At 49.3% G+C, this 21,174-nt stretch overlaps 1 protein-coding gene across 3 annotated transcripts in view; it reads right to left on the bottom strand.

Annotated features, from left to right (window-relative positions):
- Positions 1-21,174, bottom strand: part of rhbdd3 (rhomboid domain containing 3) — a 74,007-nt gene that overhangs the window by 25,330 nt on the left and 27,503 nt on the right. Inside the window, exon 2 of one of the 3 annotated variants that reach the window (XM_072491466.1) lies at positions 5,656-5,782. The exons of the other annotated variants lie outside the window; for them this stretch is intronic. Within the exon in view, the coding sequence (XP_072347567.1) occupies positions 5,656-5,686 (31 nt within the window). The 5' untranslated portion in view covers positions 5,687-5,782. The remainder of the gene's footprint in view (positions 1-5,655; positions 5,783-21,174) is intronic. 3 annotated transcript variants of the gene reach the window in all.

Raw genomic sequence — 21,174 nt, 5'->3', positions numbered from 1 at the left:
GGGAGGTCCAGGTGGGAGTGGTCTGGGAGGCGCTGAAGGCGGTGGTTAGTGGGGAGCTGATATCAATAAGGGCACATAAAGGGACGCAGGAGAGTAAGGAACGGGAGCGGTTGCTGCAAGAACTTTTGAGGGTGGACAGACAATATGCGGAAGCACCGGAGGAGGGACTGTACAGGGAAAGGCAAAGGCTACATGTAGAATTTGACTTGCTGACTACGGGCACTGTAGAGGCACAATGGAGGAAGGCACAGGGTGTACAGTACGAATATGGGGAGAAGGCGAGCAGGTTGCTGGCACACCAATTGAGGAAAAGGGGAGCAGCGAGGGAAATAGGGGGAGTGAGGGATGAGGAAGGAGAGATGGAGCGGGGAGCGGAGAGAGTGAATGGAGTGTTCAAGACATTTTATAAAAAATTATATGAAGCTCAACCCCCGGATGGGAGGGAGAGAATGATGGGCTTTTTGGATCGGCTGGAATTTCCCATGGTGGAAGAGCAGGAAAGGGTGGGACTGGGAGCATAGATCGAGGTAGAAGAAGTGGTGAAAGGAATTAGGAGCATGCAGGCGGGAAAGGCCCCGGGACCGGATGGATTCCCAGTCGAATTCTAAAGAAAATATGTGGACTTGCTCGCCCCGGTATTGACGAGGACCTTTAATGAGGCAAAGGAAAGGGGACAACTGCCCCCGACTATGTCTGAAGCAACGATATTGCTTCTCTTAAAGAAGGAAAAGGACCCGCTACAATGCGGGTCCTATAGACCTATTTCCCTCCTAAATGTAGATGCCAAGATTCTGGCCAAGGTAATGGCAATGAGAATAGAGGAATGTGTCCCGGGGGTGGTCCACGAGGACCAAACTGGGTTTGTGAAGGGGAGACAGCTGAACACGAATATACGGAGGCTGTTAGGGGTAATGATGATGGTGCCATCAGAGGGGGAAACGGAGATAGTAGTGGCGATGGATGCCGAGAAAGCATTTGATAGAGTGGAGTGGGATTATTTGTGGGAGGTGTTGAGGATATCTGGTTTTGGAGAGGGGTATGTTAGATGGGTGCAGCTGTTGTATAGGGCCCCGATGGCTAGCGTGGTCACGAATGGACGGGGATCTGCATATTTTCGGCTCCATAGAGGGACAAGGCAGGGATGCCCTCTGTCCCCATTATTGTTTGCATTGACGATTGAGCCCCTGGCGATAGCGTTGAGGGGTTCCAAGAAGTGGAGGGGAGTACTTAGAGGAGGAGAAGAACACCGGGTATCTTTGTATGCGGACGATTTGTTACTATATGTGGCAGACCCGGCGGAGGGGATGCCAGAAATAATGCGGATACTTGGGGAGTTTGGGGATTTTTCAGGGTATAAATTGAACATGGGGAAAAGTGAGTTATTTGTGGTGCATCCAGGGGAGCAGAGTAGAGAAATAGAAGACCTACCGTTGAGGAAGGTAACAAGGGACTTTCGTTACCTGGGGATCCAGATAGCCAAGAATTGGGGCACATTGCATAGGTTAAATTTAACGCGGTTGGTGGAACAAATGGAGGAGGATTTCAAGAGATGGGATATGGTATCCCTGTCACTGGCAGGGAGGGTGCAGGCGGTTAAGATGGTGGTCCTCCCGAGATTCCTCTTTGTGTTTCAGTGCCTCCCGGTGGTGATCACGAAGGCTTGTTTAAAAAGGATTGAAAAGAGCATCATGGGTTTTGTGTGGGCCGGGAAGACCCCGAGAGTGAGGAAGGGATTCTTACAGCGTAGCAGGGATAGGGGGGGGCTGGCACTACCGAGCCTAAGTGAGTATTATTGGGCCGCTAATATTTCAATGGTGAGTAAGTGGATGGGAGAGGAGGAGGGAGAGGCATGGAAGAGATTAGAGAGGGCCTGTAGGGGGACTAGCCTACAGGCTATGGTGACAGCCCCATTGCCGTTCTCACCGAGGAACTACACCACAAGCCCGGTGGTGGTGGCTACACTGAAGATTTGGGGACAGTGGAGACGGCATAGGGGAAAGACTGGAGCCTTGGGGGGGGTCCCCGATAAGAAACAACCATAGGTTTGCCCCGGGGGGAATGGATGGGGGATATGGAATGTGGCAAAGAGCAGGAATAACGCAACTGAAAGATCTGTTTGTGGATGGGAAGTTTGCGAGTCTGGGAGCGCTGACCGAGAAATATGGGTTGCCCCAAGGGAATGCACTCAGGTATATGCAACTGAGGGCTTTTGCGAGGCAACAGGTGAGGGAATTCCCGCAGCTCCCGACACAAGAGGTGCAGGACAGAGTGATCTCAAAGACATGGGTGGGGGATGGTAAGGTGTCAGATATATATAGGGAAATGAGGGACGAAGGGGAGACTATGGTAGATGAACTAAAAGGGAAATGGGAAGAAGAGCTGGGGGAGGAGATCGAGGAGGGGCTGTGGGCAGATGCCCTAAGCAGGGTAAACTCATCGTCCTCGTGTGCCAGGCTAAGCCTGATTCAGTTTAAGGTATTACACAGGGCGCATATGACTGGAGCACGGCTCAGTAAATTTTTTGGGGTGGAGGATAGGTGTGCGAGGTGCTCGAGAAGCCCAGCGAATCATACCCATATGTTTTGGTCATGCCCGGCACTACAGGGGTTTTGGATGGGGGTGACAAAGGTGCTTTCAAAAGTAGTGGGGGTCCGGGTCGAACGAAGCTGGGGGTTGGCTATATTTGGGGTTGCACAAGAGCCGGGAGTGCAGGAGGCGAGAGAGGCCGATATTTTGGCCTTTGCGTCCCTAGTAGCCCGGCGCAGGATATTGCTAATGTGGAAAGAAGCCAAGCCCCCGGGGGTGGAGACCTGGACAAACGACATGGCAGGGTTTATAAAGCTAGAGCGAATTAAGTTCGTTCTAAGGGTGTCGGCTCAAGGGTTCACCAGGCGGTGGCAACCGTTCGTCGAATACCTCGCAGAAAGATAGATGGAATGGGAAAAAGAAGGCAGCAGCAGCAGCCCAGGATCGGGGGGGGGCGGGGGGGGGGGGGGGGGGGGGGGGGAGAGAGTAGGAACCAGAAGGACTCTCAGGTTTGTTAATATATACTGTATAATATGTATAGGTCGTTGCTACAGATAATTATATATTGGACTGTTAAATTATATTTTTGGAGAGTGTTACTTGTGATAAGGCAGTTGCCAATTAGGGTTAGTTTTCATTTTTGTTATTTATTCATTTTCTGTTTATAAAATAGGTCATTGTTATTTGTGTTGTTATAATATTGTGTAAAGGATGCACAATGTACTGTGTTGGTTGACCAAAAATTTTCAATAAAATATTTTATTAAAAAAAAACCTGGATGACGTGCACCTCAACTCATTTCACCCGTCAATGATCCACATCCTTGGCCAACAATAATCTCCTGCTTCGTGCACCAATCCCATTCCTTCCCCACATTGTCAGAATTCCTTACAAGAGATGAAAGTTCATGACCAATGTGGTTAAAAGTCAAAATTGAAAGCAGAGGTCTGCAAAGTATTATGGAAAACAATATGCTGATCGTTAAGCTTGCTGTGAGCTTCAGTGGAACATTTTAGAAGGTCAAGAACAGGGAGGTCAGTGGGAGTTGGACAGAGAATTGATTTGGCTTTGAAGCACTGTTTGTTAAACAACTGCCTGCAGATTAAAAATAGCCCAGGTGCATTTTGTCAAAGCCGTTTCCCCATCTGCTACTGTACAGGGTTGTAAACTTTTGTTGGATGTATTCCTGGAAGTTTCATCACATGACCTGGCATCTCCAAATGCTCTATCCAGTTAAACAGCCTTTCTTCCCATGTCCAACATGCTTATAATGAAAATAAAATGCCCGTAGGCTTTCCTCCCAGGCTGCTTGCAGCAATCCGCAGGAAATCAATCTTCAATTCAAAGTGACTAGAGGGCAGACCTACAGAATCATGGCATGGTTACAGTACAATAGATGGCCATTCACCCCAATGTATCTGTGCCGGCTTTTTGCAAGAGCAGCTCAACTAGTCCTACTCTCCATCCTCTTCCTGTAGCCCGGCAATTTCCTTCTCTTCAGATAATTATCCATTTCCCTTTTCAAAGCCATGATTAGCTCTGCCTCCGTTGCACTCTCAGGCAGTGCATTCCAAATTCTAACCAATCGCTTGGTAAAGAAAGGCTTTTCCTCATGTCATCTGCAGATTCACCATCAGGTGATTTAGCACCGATGCAGAAAAATCAGAAAAGCCCTGCTTCAAATCCTAGGTCTCTGGAGGGTTGGCAACCTTATTCCTATATGCATCTTATTAACACTAAATGGGCCCCTGCATATGAATGTACATTACTTCTCTGCAAACAATAGGAACCTGTTCAAGCCCTGCATCTTTTTTGATTTATCGGAGAGCTTGGGGAGCCTATAGGGCCCTGTTGCTGTTTCCATGGCAACAGCGTGGCCAATCAGTCGACTTGCTAAACAATCAGCACCCTTTTCTCCTGTAGTGTAAATTGTTGTTTGAAATTTGGCATTCTTGGTGAGTGCAAGATGAAAAACTTCAGCCGCATGTCTCTTTTTTCAGCAATATTCAGAAATGCAGACAGGGTGATTCTTTTGCTGGGCACTTCCAGTCGGTCCACACAAGCATGCTCCTGAGCCTCTGGTCATTTGCCCTTCTACCATTTAACCACTGCTGCTCTTCACATTCTGAAAGACTTTCCCCACAGTTCTTTCCTTCCCCTCGCCCTTTCCTTGCTTACAGGTTGTGTACTTTTAACAACTTCTCGTTCTGGTGACAGATCATCTTGGTTCCTCTTGCCACAGATGTTGCTTGGTCTGCTCAGTGTATGCCAACATATTCTGTCTTTAGTTCATATTTCCAGCACCAAGGGCATTTTGTTTTAGTTTTACAATGTAATAAGGCGTCAACATCCTAACTCTCAAGCCACATGATTGTAACTCATTATAAAAACATAGAATCTGTAAAGCCATTAAAGGCAATTAGAGCCATCAAGCTTCTTGTTTCTGTATTGTCAAACACTGCATAACATTAATTTACTTTAAAATATTTGTTTACAAACACTCCGAAACACATTCCCTCTGTCTACATAGGGCATCTTGTAATGGAATATGGTTCAGAAGGTTATTTTTGATGTAAATAATCATTAACTCAACTGATTAATTTTGCAGGATGCATTCTTCATGATTTGTACTGTTAGCGAACTTATCAATGTTTTTATGAATGGTGCTGCAACTGACGTCACTAATACAGTTCTGGTTTAATTTTAAAATCAACAGCACTATCATTGGGAGTTGAATGGTACTAGTCAACCATCTCCCCACAAGAGGGGAATAGAAATCTGGTGGGGATGTTTGACAGGATCACCCTCATCTAATTCCTGTCATGAACCACATTGCAAGTGGATGAGAAGATGAAGCCCACCGCACCTCTTGGATAAAGGAATTTCATGCAGAAAGTTCAGAAAAGTGAGAAAGAGGGTCTTAGAAGAAAAATGAGTAACAAGGGCTCAAAAATAAAGACTGTATATATCAACATAAAAGTCGACTTTTTGAGACTTTCTTTTAAGGCAAAACGTTAAGGGGTCGACTTTTATAAAGGTAATGTGCTCGAGGGGTTTACTTTCAACAACAGGCATTCACAGCTCACAAAAGCAGTGCCGGGTTTTCAGTCCCCATTTCAAATAGCTTACTTTCAACTACTGACACTTGCAGTTCACACATTCAGCTGGTTTACTCCACACAGATAGCTGGTTATTCCACACAGAGTACCTCTTGGGTTGATGCACACTGACTCTGAAGTTTGTTTCAATCATATCTCTGTAATTTCAACAGAAGTTAAACTTTTACTAAAGTTTCTTGATATCTCAGTGGGCAAATTGCACTCTGTGGTCTAGCACCAATGCAGAAAGATCAGAAAACGCCTGCTGTGTTACTTTAAATGCAGAGTGGGGAGTGATCAGAGTTGGAACAGAGTATCCTGCTCTATGTGGGAAGCCGGGAACATTTCCAGTGCCCGGGACCAGCATGTGTGCAGGAAGTGTCTCCAGCTGCTGCTCCTAGACCCCAGGTTTCAGAGATGGAGCGGCGGCTGGGGACACTGTGGAGCATCCGTGAGGCGGAGTGTATTGTGGATACCACGTATAAGAAGGTGGTCATACCGCAGGCTATGTCTCCACAGGAAGGAAAGGATTAGGTGACCACCAGGCAAAGCAAGAGGACTAGGCAGGCAGTGCAGGAATCTTCTGTGGCCATTCCCCTGCAAAACAGAGAATGATTTCCCCGTTTTCAATATTATTGAGGTGGAATGGCCCCATCAAGGGAAAGCAGCAACGGGCAAATTTGTAGCACCATGCTTGACTCTGCTGCATAGAGGAGGAGAAAGACGTGTGGGAATGCAATAGTTACAGCGGATTCAAATGTAAGGGGAATAGATAGGTGTTTAGGTGGCCGCAAACAATACTCCAGGATGGTTTGTTGCTTCCCTGGTGTTAGGATGGCTCAGGGCGGCTACAGGACAATCTAGAGGCGGAGAGTGAACAGTCAGTGGTCGTGGTGCACGTTGATACAAACGGCATAGGTTTAAAAAAAGGATCAGATCCTAAAAGCAGAAAATAGGGAGTTAGGAAGCTGAAAAGTAGGCCCTTAAAGGTAGTGATCTCAGAATTATTACCAGTGCTAGTCAGAGCAGAAATAATAGGATATATCAGGTGAATGTGGCTGAAGAGATGGTGCGAGGGGAGGGTTTCAGATTCCTGGGACGTTGGGACAGGTTCTGCGGGAGGTGGGACCAGGACAAACTGGACGGGTTACACCTGGGCAGGACTGGGACTGATGTCCGAGGGAGAGTACTTGCTGGAGTGGTTGGAAAGGATTTATACTAAAATGGCTGAGGGATGTGAATCTATGCAAGAAGTCAGAGGATGGGGAAACACAGACAAGAAAAAAAGACAGAAAGGGGAATAAGAAAAGTGATAGGCAGAGAAATCAAGGGCCAGAATCAAACAGGGCCACATTGAAAAATAATGGGAACCGAGACAAGAAATGTTTAAAACAAACCTTAAGGCTTTGTGACTTAACGCGCAAAGCATTCGCAATAAAGTGGATGAAATAATCACGCAAATAGTTGTAAACAGGTATGAGATCGACGGGATTATGGAGACATGGCTGCAGGATGACCAGGGATGGGAACTGAACATCCAGAGGTATTCAGTATTTAGGGAAGGACAGACAAAAAGGAAAAGACAGTGGAACTGCTGTTGAAAGGGAAAATTAACACAATAGTGAAGAAGGATATTAGCTCTGACATGTGGAATCTGTATGGGTGGAGCTGAGAAACACCAAGGGGCAAAAAACATTAGTGGGGATTGTGTATAGATCCGGGGGCCAGTTTAGTTCACTTGGCTAGACAGCTGGTTCGTGATGCAGAGGCGAGGCCAGCAGCACGGGTGCAATTCCTGTGCCAGCTGAGGTTATTCATGAAGGCCCCACCTTCTCAACCACTTCCCTCACCTGAGGTGTGGTGATCCTCAGGTTAAACCACCACCAGTCAGCTCTCCCCCTCAAAGGGGAAATCAGCCTATGGTCATCTGGAACTACAGCGACTTTACCTTACCTATATACATCCAAAACTATCGTGGTGATGTTGGGAATGGCATTAAACAGGAAAATAGAGGCTCATGTGCTAAAGGAGCATCTGTAATTATGGGTGGCTTGGGCAAATCAAATTAGTAGCAATACCCTAGAGGAAGAATTCCTGCAGTTTATACAGGATGGTTTTCTGGGCCAATACTTCGAGGAACAATTTGAGACGAGACCATCCTAGGCTGGGTATTGTGCAATGAGAAAGGAATAATTGGAAATCTTGTTGTACGAGGCCCTCTGGGGATTAGCGACCATAATATGAATAGATACTTCATCAAGATGGAGAGTGATGTAGTTGATTCTTTTTTAAAACAATTTTTTTAATTCTCCTCCTTTTTCACATTTTCTCCCACATTTACATCCATCAACAATAAATAATAATCAGCAAGATATGTCAATCCCCATAGTGACAACGATCCCATCTACCCACCGACCCCCAAACCTCAACCCGCATGTTTACATAAACAAATGGACAAAAAGGAATCAGGGATTACCCGAAGTCACTCTTAATCTTACACAGCTCCCCCCCCGCCCCCCTCCCCCCACCCCAAGTCTCCAGCTCCTCCTGTCCACTGCCTCTTGTAAAACTCCTCCTCCCAACCTCGGTTCCTTCCCCCCAACTTTCCACCCAGCTAGACCACTCGGACCCTGTTCTGCCAGGCTCCGATGGCCGCAGCCCCTCCCCCCACCTCACTCCCATTCACTGGCCGGCTTAAACCGGCCAGCGTGGAGGCCCCCGCCCGGGTCCCTTTCCCACTTGCCCGGCCCTAGGAAAGCCCAAAGATCCCCTTTTAGCACACAAACCCCACATATCCACCTACACCCCAAAGAGCCCTCATTTTGAGTGAAAGTCCCGTCCCTTGTCCAAATATATACAACATTGGCTCCTTTAGCCTCTACACCCGCGCGCAGTGATACAAAAAAGAAGGAAATACAGTCATGAGGTTACATCGGTACATGGCCATTCCTCAGTTTCTCAGTTCTGCCACAGTCCTTCTGCTTTCGCAAACTCCTCCGCTGCTTCCGCCGTTCCAAAATAAAAGTCCCTGAGCTTGTAAGTCACCCTCAGCTTCGCTGGATATACAATGCCGCACCGCACCTTGCTAATGTACAGTGCCCTCTTCACCCGGTTGAAGGCAGCCCGCCTCCTCGCCAGCTCCACCGTAAAGTCCTGGTATACACGTATACCAGCTCCAGCCCACTGCACCACCCACTTCTGAAGGCCCAGCTCAGGACCTTCTCCTTCACACTGTACCTACGGAAGCACAGAGTCACTACCCTTGGCGGCTCACTCGCCATTGGTACAGGCCTCCACAACCGATGAGCCCGATCCAGTTCATATCGGGAGGGATCCTCCCCCTCCCCCAATAGTTTCGCCAGCATTGCGGCAAAATACTCAGTCGGCCTCGGTCCTTCAACTCCTTCGGGCAGCCCCCCAATCCTCAAATTCTGTCGCCTGGGTCTGTTTTCCAGGTCTTCCATTTTTCCTCGCAGATCCTTGTTAATGTCCATCACCTTCCGCATCTCCTTCCCCATCGAGGCAAGTTGATCACCGTGCTGCAATAACGTCTCCTCCACTTCCTTCAGCGCCTCCCCGTGCTCTTGCACCTCCGCCACTGCGCTCGCCACCGCTCGTCAGCACCGGGGAAATCGCCTCCTCCACCAGCGCACTCAAAACCTCTCTCATCTCCTTCCTCATCGTCTCCATGTATCTTGTAAACTGCCTTTCGAATTCCGCAGCCATTACCTTAGTTATTTCTTCAGCCGTAAACAATGCGGCCTCCCCTGGTGCTCCAGCCTCCATTTTCCTTGGTGACCCCGCGGTGACCTTTCCACTCCCCGACGGACCTTCAGCTGTTTTCTTTACGGACGATTGTTTGCTCACCCTCGACATTTTTCTTCACTGTGCCTTCTCTGTGCCATCTCCCTGCTTTTGCCGCCTCCGTGGACCCTGGGACCGGGCTTAAAGCCCCGAAAATGTCGTTCCCAAACGGGAGCCCTCCATTGTGCGGCCGCCTCCTATCCTGCCGTCACCCAGAAACAGGGGCTTTTATAATGGGGGTCAAAGAAATGGCTGACCATCTAAATACAGCTGTGACAAAATCATCCAGCCTCAAAACATTAGCACCCTTATATGGTCAGACCTGCTGAGATTGTCCAGTATTTTCTGTTTGTGTTTCAGATTCCAGCATCCGCAGTAATTTGCTTTTTAAAAAAATATATGTTTATTCAAATTTTCCAACAAAATTTTTAACAAAAAGATTGGGTTTCCCCACATACAGTAACCCCCCCATATGACATTCAAAGGTACCCGTAGGGCAGCCCCCCCCCACCCACCCGAATGTCCCCCCCTCCTCCCCCCCCCACCCTTGGGCTGCTGCTGCTGCTGACCTCTTCCTAACGCTCCGCGAGATAGTCTAGGAACGGTTGCCACCGCCTGAAGAACCCCTGCACAGACCCTCGTAAGGCAAACTTCATCCCCTCCAGCTTAATGAACCCTGCCATGTCATTTATCCAGGCTTCCACACTGGGGGGCTTCGCGTCCTTCCATATTAGCAAGATCCTGCGCCGGGCTACCAGGGACGCAAAGGTCAGGATACCGGCCTCTTTCGCCTCCTGCACTCCCGGCTCGTCCGTTACCCCAAATAGTGCCAACCCCCAACTCGGCTTGACCTGGGCTTTCACCACTTTGGACATAGTCCTCGCGAAACCCCTCCAAAACCCATCCAGTGCCGGGCACGACCAGAACGTGTGGATGTGATTCGCCGGGCTCCCCGAACACCTCTCACATCTGTCCTCCACCCCGAAGAACCTACTCAACCTCTCCCCTGTCATATGCGCTCTGTGAATAACCTTGAATTGTATTAGGCTGAGCCTGGCGCAAGAGGAGGAAGAATTAACCCTACTCAGGGCATCAACCCACAGACCCTCATCTATCTCCTCCCCAAGCTCCTCCTCCCACTTGCCCTTTAACTCCTCCTCCGAGGCCTCCTCCTCTTCCTTAGCTCCTGGTAGATCGCCGAAACCCTGCCTTCTCCAACCCATACACCCGAAATCACCCTGTCCTGAGTCCCCTGTGCCGGGAGCAGCGGGAATTCCCTCACCTGCCGCCTCACAAAAGCCCTCACTTGCATATACCTGAAAGCATTTCCCGGGGGTAACCCAAACTTCTCCTCCAGCGACCCCAGGATCGCAAACGTCCCATCTATAAACAGGTCCCCCATTCTTCTAATCCCTGCCCGATGCCAGCTCCGAAATCCCCCATCCATCCTTCCCGGGACGAACCGATGGTTCTCCCGAATCGGGGACCAAACCGAGGCTCCCACCTCGCCCCTGTGTCGTCTCCACTGCCCGCAGATCTTCAACGTCGCCGCCACCACCGGACTCATGGTGTACCTTGTCGGCGAGAGTGGCAGCGGTGCCGTCGCCAGCGCCCTCAGGCTCGTGCCCACACAGGACGCCATCTCCAACCTCTTCCACGCCGCCCCCTCTCCCTCCATTACCCACTTACGGATCATCGCCACATTGGCAGCCCAATAATAGTCGCACAAATTCAGCAGAGCCAGCCTCCCCTGTCCCTACTACGCTCCAGAAACACCCTCTTTACCCTCGGGGTCTTATTTGCCCACACGAAACCCATGACACTCCTACCTACCCGTTTGAAAAAGGCCTTGGGAATCATAATGGGAAGGCACTGGAACACAAAGAGAAACCTTGGGAGGACCGTCATTTTAACCGACTGCACCCTGCCCACTAGCAAGAGTGGCAGCACATCCCATCTTTTGAAATCCTCCTCCATCTGCTCCACCAACCGCGTCAAGCTGAGTTTGTGCAGGGCCCCCCAACTCCCAGCCACCTGGATCCCTAAGTACCGAAAGCTCCTTTCCGCCCTCTTTAACGGCAGGTCGTCTATCCCCTTTCCCTGGTCCCCTGGATGCACCATAAAGAGCTCACTTTTCCCTACATTGAGCTTATACCTCGAGAAGTCCCCAAACTCCCTTAGGATCCGCATGACTTCCACCATCCCCTCCACTGGATCTGCCACATACAGCAACAGATCGTCCGCATACAGCAACACCCGATGTTCCTCTCCCCCTCGGCCCAGTCCCCTCCATTTCCTGGACTCCCTTAGTGCCATGGCCAGAGGCTCAATTGCCAATGCAAACAGCAAGGGGGACAAGGTGCACCCCGCCTCGTCCCTCGGTACAGCCAAAAGTGCTCCGACCTCCGCCGATTCGTCGCCACACTCGCCACCGGGGCTCTATATAACAATCTGACCCAGCCGATAAACCCCTCCCCGAACCCAAACCTGCGCAGCACTTCCCAAAGATACTCCCACTCCACCCAGTCGAAGGCCTTCTCCGCGTCCATAGATGCCACTACCTCCGCTTCTCCCTCCACCGAGGGCATCATAATCAGGTTGAGGAGCCTCCGCACATTGGTGTTTAGCTGCCTGCCCTTTACAAATCCCGCACTGCAGTGGGTTCTTGTCCCGCTTCAAGATCAGAGAGATCAGCGCCCCGGACATTGTCGGGGGCAAGGTCCCCCCCTCCCTTGCCTTAGTGAAAGTCCTCACTAGCAACGGGCCTAGCAGGTCCACGTATATCGTGTAAAACTCGACCGGTAACCCATCTGACCCCGGGGCCTTCCCCGCCTGCATGCTCCCCAATCCTTTAAGCAGCTTCTCCAGGCCAATTGGCGCCCCTAAACCAGCCACCTCCTGCTCCTCCACCCTCGGGAACCTCAGCTGATCCAAAAATCATTGCATCCCCTCTTCCCCCCCTGGGGGCTCAGATCTGTACAGATCCCCATAGAAGTACCTAAATACCTTGTTTATTCTCACCGCACTCCGCACCGTATTCCGCCCGCTATCCTTAACTCCACCTATCTTTCCTCTTACGAAGCTGGTGTGCCAGCATCCGACTCGTCTTCTCCCCATACTCATACATCGCCCCTTGCGCTTTCCTCCACTGTGCCTCTGCTTTCCCTGTGGTCAACAGGTCGAACTCCGTCTGGAGGTTCCGCCGCTCCCTGAGTAGTCGCTCCTCGGGGGCCTCTACATATCTCCTGTCCACCCTTAAGATCTCCCCCACCAACCTCTCCCTCTCCCTGCTCTCGCTCTTCTCCCTGTGGGCCGTGATGGAGATTAACTCTCCCCTGACCACAGCCTTCAGCGCCTCCCAGACTACCCCCACCTGCACCTCCCCGTTGTCATTGGCCTCCAAATATCTTTCAATGCACCCCCGCACCCGCCAGCACACCTCCCCATCCGCCAATAATCCCCCATCTAGACGCCACAGTGGGCGCTGGTCCCTCTCCTCTCCTAACTCCAGCTCCACCCAGTGCGGGGCGTGGTCTGAGATGGCGATGGCCGAATACTCCGTTCCCTCCACTTTCGGGATTAGTGCCCTACTCAAAATAAAAAAATCTATCCGGGAGTAGGCTCTATGGACGTGGGAAAAGAATGATAATTCTCTGGCCTGGGTCCTGACAAACCTCCACGGATCCACTACCCCCATCTGGTCCATAAACCCCCTAAGCACCTTGGCCGCAGCCGACCTCTTACCCGTCCTGGACCTAGAGTGAGCCAGTGCTGGGTCCAGCACCGTGTTGAAATCCGCCCCCCCCCCCCCCATTATCAAGCTTCCTACCTCCAGGTCCAGAATCCGACCCAGCATGCGTTTCATAAATCCGGCATCATCCCAGTTCGGGGCATATACGTTTACCAGTACCACCCGCACCCCCTGCAACCTACCGCTCACCATCACATATCGACCTCCATTATCCACTACAATATTCATTGCCTCAAACGACACCTGCTTCCCCACCAGTATTGCAACCCCTCTGTTCTTCGCATCCAGCCCTGAATGAAATACCTGTCCTACCCATCCCTTTCTCAGCCTAACCTGATCTGCCACCTTCAGATGTGTTTCCTGGAGCATAACCACATCTGCCTTCAGTCCCTTTAAGTGCGCGAACACTCGGGCCCTCTTGACCGACCCGTTCAGGCCCCTCACATTCCAAGTTATCAGCCGGATTGGGGGGCTGCTCACCTGCCCCCCCCCCCCCCACTGCCGACTAGCCATCTCCTTTTCTAGGCCACGTGCCCGCGCCTCCCGCACCCTCCAGTCCCCCAGACGGCGGACCCCCGCCCCGACCACCTCTCCTACTTCCAGCTCCCCTTTGGCCAATGCAGCAGCAACCCTATACCCCACCTCTTCCCCCCCCCCCACCCCCCCCCCCCCCCCCCAGATCCACATCTAGCCCTTTTGCTCCGCCCATAACACTCCCGTAAGTCAGCTGACTCCTGCTGACCCCGGCCTCTCCCGCCATTCCATCGACCCCCTCCAGTGTGAGAATCCCCCCCTCCCCCTCCCTGGCAGTCAGTGTGCGCTCCTCTCCAGCACCGCCCATCCCCCCCGGCCCCCACCCCCGTCCTTCCCGAGCGCGGGAAAAAGCCCGCGCTTTCCTGAGCCGGCCCCGCCCCCTCTGGCGCAGCTCCTTTTGCGGCCTTACCCCAATTCCCCATCCCTGGGCCTCCACTCCCCCTCTTCCTTTGTGGGGGTCTGCCCCTCCAACACCGACGCCCACACTCTCCCATAGTCTCCCCATCAAATCCCTTCACCCATCCCCATCCAGCACCCAAACCAGAGGAACATTCCCTAAACGTAATAAACACCATATACACAGGAAACATCCCCCCACAACAAACCCTCAATTTGAGTCCAACTTTTCAGTCCGTATAAAGCTCCATGCCTCATCAGGCGTTTCGAAATAGTGGTGCCGATCCTGGAATGTGACCCACAATCGCGCTGGCTGCAGCATACCGAACTTCACCCCCTTTCGATGGAGCACCACCTTAGCCCGATTGAAACCAGCTCTCTTCTTAGCCACCTCTGCACTCCAGTCCTGGTAGATTCGGATCTCCGTGTTCTCCCACCTGCTGCTCCGCTCTTTCTTGGCCCATCTCAGGACAAACTCTCTGTCCATAAAGCGGTGAAACCTCACCACTACAGCCCTTGGCGGCTCGTTGGCCTTGGGTCTCCTTGCTAGGACCCGGTGAGCCCCATCTAGCTCCAGAGGCCTCGGGAAGGCTCGCGCGCCCATCAGCGAATTGAGCATCATGCTCACATATGCCCCAGCATCGGGCCCCTCCACTCCTTCAGGGAGACCCAGAATCCGAAGATTCTTCCTCCTCGACCTATTCTCCAGGTCCTCAAATCTTTCCGCCCACCTCTTGTGCAGCGCCTCGTGCGCCTCCACCTTCACTGCCAGGCCCAAGATCTTGTCCTCATTCTCCGAGGCTTTTTGCCACACCTCACGGATCGCCGCCCCTTGGGCCTTCTGGGTCTCCACTAGCTTCTCAATGGCCGCCTTCATTGGCACCAGCATTTCGGTTTTCAGCTCCTCAAAGCAGTGTCTAAGAAACCCCTACTGCTCCTGCGACCACTGCGCCCATGCTGCTTGGTCTCCACCCGCCGCCATCTTGTTTTTTCTCTCTCTCACTTTTCGCTGCTCCAAGATCACTTTTTTTCACCGCTCCACTCCTGGTCCAATCCATATAATTTCGGGGGGACCCTGCTGTCACCTTTCCACACTGGAAGCCGTCGAACAATTGCCGTTGGGGCCCCTCTTGAGAGCCCAAAAGTCTGTTTCCGGCGGGAGCTGCCGAACGTGCGACCTACCTAGGCATAGCCGCAACCGGAAGTGAGTAATTTGCTTTTAACTAAATATTTTGGTTCTGTCCTCACAAAGGAGGACACAAATAACATAACAGAAATGTAGGCTTTAGTGCAAAATCAGTATTAGTAGGGAAATGGTGTTGGGGAAATAGATGGGATTGAAGGCCAATAAATCTCCAGGACCTGATAATCTAAATACATCCCAGAGTATTTAAGGAAGTGGCCCTGGAAATAGTGGATGGATTTGTGATCATCTTCCAAGATTCTATAGACTCTGGAACAGTTCCTACAGATTGGAGGGTAATTAATGTAACCATACTATTTAAAAAGGGAGGCAGAGAGTAAACAGGGAATTATAGATCAATCAGCTTGATGTCGGTAACAGGGAAAATGCTAGAATCTATTATAAACAGTTTAATAGCAGAGCACTTGAAAACAGTGGCAGGATCGGAATCAGCACCGATTTACAAAAGGGAAATCATGCTCAACAAATCTACTGGAATTCTTTGAGGGAGTAACTACTACAGTTGATGGAGAGTCAGCGGTTGTGGTTTATTTGGACTTTCAGAAGGCCTTCGAACGTCCCACGTAAGAGATTAGCTTGTAAAATTAAAGTGCATGGGATTGAGGGTGTAGTGTATTGAGATGGTTAGAAAACTGGTTGGCAGATAGGAAACGAAAAGTAGGAATAACGGGTCGTTTTCCAAATGGCAGGCAGTGACTAGTGGAATCCGCAGGGATCAGTGCTGAGACCCCAGCTATTCACAACATATATTAATGATTTAGATGAGGGAACCAAATGTAATATCTCCCAATTTGCAGATGACTCAAAGCAGGGTGGGAGGGTGAGCTGTGGGGAGGATACAGAGATGCTTCAGTGTGATTTGGACAAATTGAGAGTAGACAAATGAGCTGCCAGATGGGAACGGGTATCGGGACCTACAGGTATGGGACTTTGTTCAGAGGCAGGTTCCAAGCTTTGCTTGCCTTCCCCTGAGGGGACTACAGGATAAGGTGATGTCAAAAACGGTGGTTGGGGAGGGGAGGGTCTCGGAGATAGAAAAGGAGTTGATGGAGTGGGAAGGAGTCCCTATCAGGGAGGTGAAGAGGAAGTGGGAAGAAGAGATGGGAGGAGAGTTGGAAATCGAACTATGGGAAAAGGCTTTGAAGAGAGAGTCAATTCATCCTCGTCTTGTGCCAGACTTAGCCTGATCCAGTTCAAGGTGGTTCATAGGGCCCACATGACGGTAGCCCAGATGAGCAAGTTTTTTGAGGAAGTGGAGAATTGGTGCGAACGCTGTGGGGGAAGCCCGCCGAATCATGTCCATATGTTCTGGGCATGTCCGAAGTTGAGAGGATTCTGGCAGGGATTTGCGGACGTCATGTCAGAAGTCCTGGAAGGGAGAGTGACTCAGAGTCCAGAATTGGCAATATTTGGGGTATCGGAAGATCCGGGGGCCCAGGGGGCGGGGGGGGGGGGGGGGAGCCCGATGTTCTGGCTTTCTCCCTGGTAGCCCGGAGATGGATTTTGCTGGGATGGAGAGACTCGGAACCCCCAAAGTCGGGAGCGTGGGCCAGCGGCATGGCGAGGTTTCTCAGGCTGGAAAAGATTAAGTTTGCCTTGCCTTGAGAGGATCAATTCAGGGGTTCGCCCAGGGGTGGCAGCCGTTCAGCGACTTCAAGGAAAATTGAACGTCAGCAGTAAGGGGGGGGGGAAAGGAAAATGGGAGGCATGGTAGTGTAAGACAAGGACAGGGAACTTAGTACACGGGTAATTGGGAAATAGGGCAGGGGTGGTAGGGGACGTTGTTTGTGTACGTGGGCCGGCGCGGTTATTTAAGGAACGTTAAAGTGAAGGCAAGTATGCAACAGGCGGGAAAGAAGGTAAATGGTATGTTGGCTTTCATGGCGAGAGGATTTGAGTACCAGAGCAGGGATGTCATGCTGCAATTATACAGGGCCTTGGTGAGACCAGGAATGTTGTGTATGAAAAACCCAGGATTTTTGGTCAAGAGCCGACCTTTAGAAACATAGAAAATAGGCACAGGAGTAGGCCATTCAGCCCTTCAAGCCTGCACCACCATTAAATATGATCATGGCTGATCATGCAAATTCAGTATTCCACTCCCGCTTTCCCTCCATATCCCTTGATCCTTTTAGCCGCAAGGGCCACGTCCAGCTCCCTCTTGAATATATCCAACTGACCCCAACATATTTCTGTGAGAGAAAATTCCACAAGTTCACAATTCTGAGAGAAGAGGTTCTTCCTCATCTCTGTCCTGAATGGCTTACCCCTTATTCTTAGGCTGTGGCCCCTAGCTCTGGACGCCCCCAACATCGGGAACATTCTTCCCGCATTTAGCCTGTCTAGTCCCATCAGGATTTTATGTTTCTATGAGATCCCCTCTCATTCTTCTTATGAGATTGACCATTATTACAATGTATGTCGGCAGTATAGTGAGCAGTAAATGTCAAGAAGAGAGTGTGCAGATTTGATCCCTCCATTGCTAACCTGAGCTACACTGGATAGGCAAGGAAATTTCAAATGGAAGTGTAACTGGCATTGCCATTTTTGCTGAAAAAGGTCCAAAAGCAGACAACCGTTGTTCTAGACTGTATAGGTGAGAGACAAAGGCAAGACCTGCCAACAGGTCATGAAAACGAGAAAGCATTCCATTCCTTGACAATTCCTATGCCTTCCAGACCAAACTCCCATCCTTCACCATCTGGGAGTTCAATTCCAAATTCTGCTACCCATATCCTAACTCACACCGAGGCCTATGCACCCATCACCCCTGTGTTCGCTGACCTGGCATGGGTCTATTTTAAAATTAGCATCCTTAGTATTCAAATACCACTATGACCTCAACTCTTCCTTTTCTTTGAGTCCTCTAAAAATTCTGCACGCCTCCAATTCTCTTGCCTCTTACACATGGTCAATTTTCAACGTTGGTCTATTGTGCATTGCACACATAGACCAAATACCTTTGCTTGTTCCGCAAGCATGACCCTAACCTTCCTGTTGCTTGCCATTTCAATTCACCATCGTGCTCTCAATGCCCACATGTCCTTCATTGACCTGCTGCAATGTTCCAGTAAAGCCAATGCAAACTGGAGGAACAACACCTCATCTTCCATTTAGGCACTTTACAGCTTTCTGCGCATAACATTTGAGTCCAACAGCTTCAGATCGTGAACTCTCTCCTCCATCTTGACCCCTTGTTTAATCCAATTTTATTCTCCCAATGCCTGCCCTCCCCTCCCTCCGCCTCCAAGCCACCCGTTCTTAAGTTTGGCTTTCATAGAGAACTGACTTTCTGCTATTAACACATTCTGCTATCTTACCTTAATGCCACTATTAACACCATTTCTAGTCTTCAACAGTACCCTAAAACCTCTCTTTGTCTTGTGCCCATGACACCTCTGTCAAATCTTTTCTAGCTCCCACCTATCCCTGGCCTTATATTTTGCTCCACCCTGTCTCAAACAGTATAAAATCCAACACATTTCTCCCTCTCTTTAGCTCAACGGAAGAGTCCATAAGACATAGGAGCAGAATTAGGCCACTCTGCCATCAAGTCTGCTCAACCTTTCAATCATGGCTGATACTTTTCTCATCCCCATTCTCCTGCCTTCTCCCCATAACCCCTGATCCCCTTATTGATCAAGAACCTATCTATCTCTGTCTTAAAGACACTCAAGTGATTTGGCCTCCACAGCCTTCTGCGGCAAAGTGTTCCACAGATACACCACCCTCTGGCTGAAGAAATTTGTCCTCATCGCTGCTTTAAAGGATCGTCCCTTTAGTCGGAGATTGTGTCCTCGGCTTCTAGTTTTCCCTACAAGTGGAAACATCCTCTCCATGTCCACTCTATCCAGGCCACGCAGTTTCAATACGATGCCCCCTCATTCATCTAAACTCCAACAAGTACAGCCCCAGGGTCTTCAGCCGTTCCTCATATCACAAGCTCTTCATTCCAGGGATCATTCTTATGAACCTCTGTAGACCCTTTCCAAGGCCAATACATCTTTCTGATGGACTCAAAACATATGGACTCAAAACATTAACTCTTTCTGTCTCCACAGATGCTGCCAGATCCGATGAGCTTTTCCAGCATTTTCTGTTTTTACTACTGTGCCGTCAACTGCCTAGACCCTGAACTCTTGAGTCTCACCTTAAACCTCTCAGTGTCCTCAGTTTTAAGTGGCTGCTTAAAATCTGTATCTTTGGCTAAGCTTTAGGTTACCTGGCCTAACAAGATTATAATGCTGTGTCAAATTTTGTTTGACGATGCTACAAAGATGCTTCCTGGCACATATTCACTGCATTTAAAGTAATTGTAAATATATTTTTGTTTAAATTTGTGATTAATCTAATGAATCATTTCCTGTCTGTCGACTGAAAAAGGAGTTCCAAATAATGATTCCCTTGGGAATTGTGCTGATTGTGCTCTCAATTTGAATTGTCCTCCATAAGGTTTTCACCAGAACTGCATAAGAAAGGAGGTGCAATCATACCGTTATTTCTAAAATTTGTTTTCTTAATGACAATTCATTAAATATCTTAATGACCGACACCGCTTCACCGTGAAGCATTTTTGCCCAGCGCCCTTGATACAGATTTCACAGATTAAGGTGATAACCCTGCTATGATCTTTTAGGCATTGGAGGGACTAGAATGGAACAATATCTTGATTTAATTTATTTAGTTTTGTTTGGTTTGGTTTATAATTTGAATTTTATTGCTGGTGCCCCTTAAGGAGATATTTGTTTGTTTTATTTTGATGACAATGGGTCATTCTCACCAATCAATCCAGGGAAAATAGATTAGGCTGGTGCCCCTGCCACAAGTTTCTTTATCTAGGTAGTTCACAATCCACTTAGCTAATCCACCATAAATGTACAAGCCCTAATCTTTTCCAAAATCTTTTACGAGACATTTAAAATGCCTTCTGAAAGTGCCAAACATGTAGCGTGATTTCGCCAGGAACTGGCAGAACCAGATTTAGACGAAAACAAAATACTACAGATGCTGGAACTTGAAATAACAACAGAAAATGCTGGAAATTCAGAGCATGTCAAGCTTACTACTGTCTGTTGAGAGGGAGAAACAGAGTTAATTTATCAGGACAGTGACCTTTTGTTGGAACTGACAAAAATAACTGGATTTATCACTGGTTGAATATCACTGATGAATTCTTCCTAAGTACACTTTGTAAAAAAGAAAGTATGACTGTCAGTGAATTTGTACAGGTTAAATCCCATGATACACTACATGGCAGATTTCTGATTTTGGACAGGTCTTCAAAGACCAGGTTAGCCAAATGGGTAAATGTAGAAAGTCCCAACTTCAATCCAAGGTTATTAGCAGGGCAATTGGGTCATTGTAATTTACTCCAGCACTCTTATAAACTGTTGAGGTTACCTATCTAATGTTCTGCCTCCTGTATCCTGCCTTGTGCCACCCATTCTAACATTCTCATCTTATAAATCCTTCCATAGCCATGCCAATCTCACCTCCATAACCTCCAAGTATAAGCCTGTACCAAACCTTGTGTTTCCATCGTCCTCTCTGCATTATTGGTAGTTTCGGATGTCTCAGACCTACACTTTGGAACTCCCTCTGCTTCATGTTTCTCACTCCCACCTCTGGGTTTTTAACTTCACAAAATCTACCCATCAATTCCAACCATTAATTTGGTTAATTATAACAATTTATACACAATGTTCATTTTCAATTTGATAATATATAATACATAAAATATTTAAGCATGGTGTGCATCATAGATATCATAGAATTTACAGTGCAGAAGGAGGCCATTCGGCCCATCGAGTCTGCACCGGCTCTTGGAAAGAGCACCCTACCCAAGGTCAACACCTCCACCC

This window comes from Scyliorhinus torazame, chromosome 1, assembly GCF_047496885.1.
Source record: "Scyliorhinus torazame isolate Kashiwa2021f chromosome 1, sScyTor2.1, whole genome shotgun sequence".
In the NCBI taxonomy this organism is placed as follows: Eukaryota; Metazoa; Chordata; class Chondrichthyes; order Carcharhiniformes; family Scyliorhinidae; genus Scyliorhinus; species Scyliorhinus torazame.
Note: the sequence above shows the minus strand (reverse complement) of the source record. Positions and strands in the feature narration are given on the sequence as shown.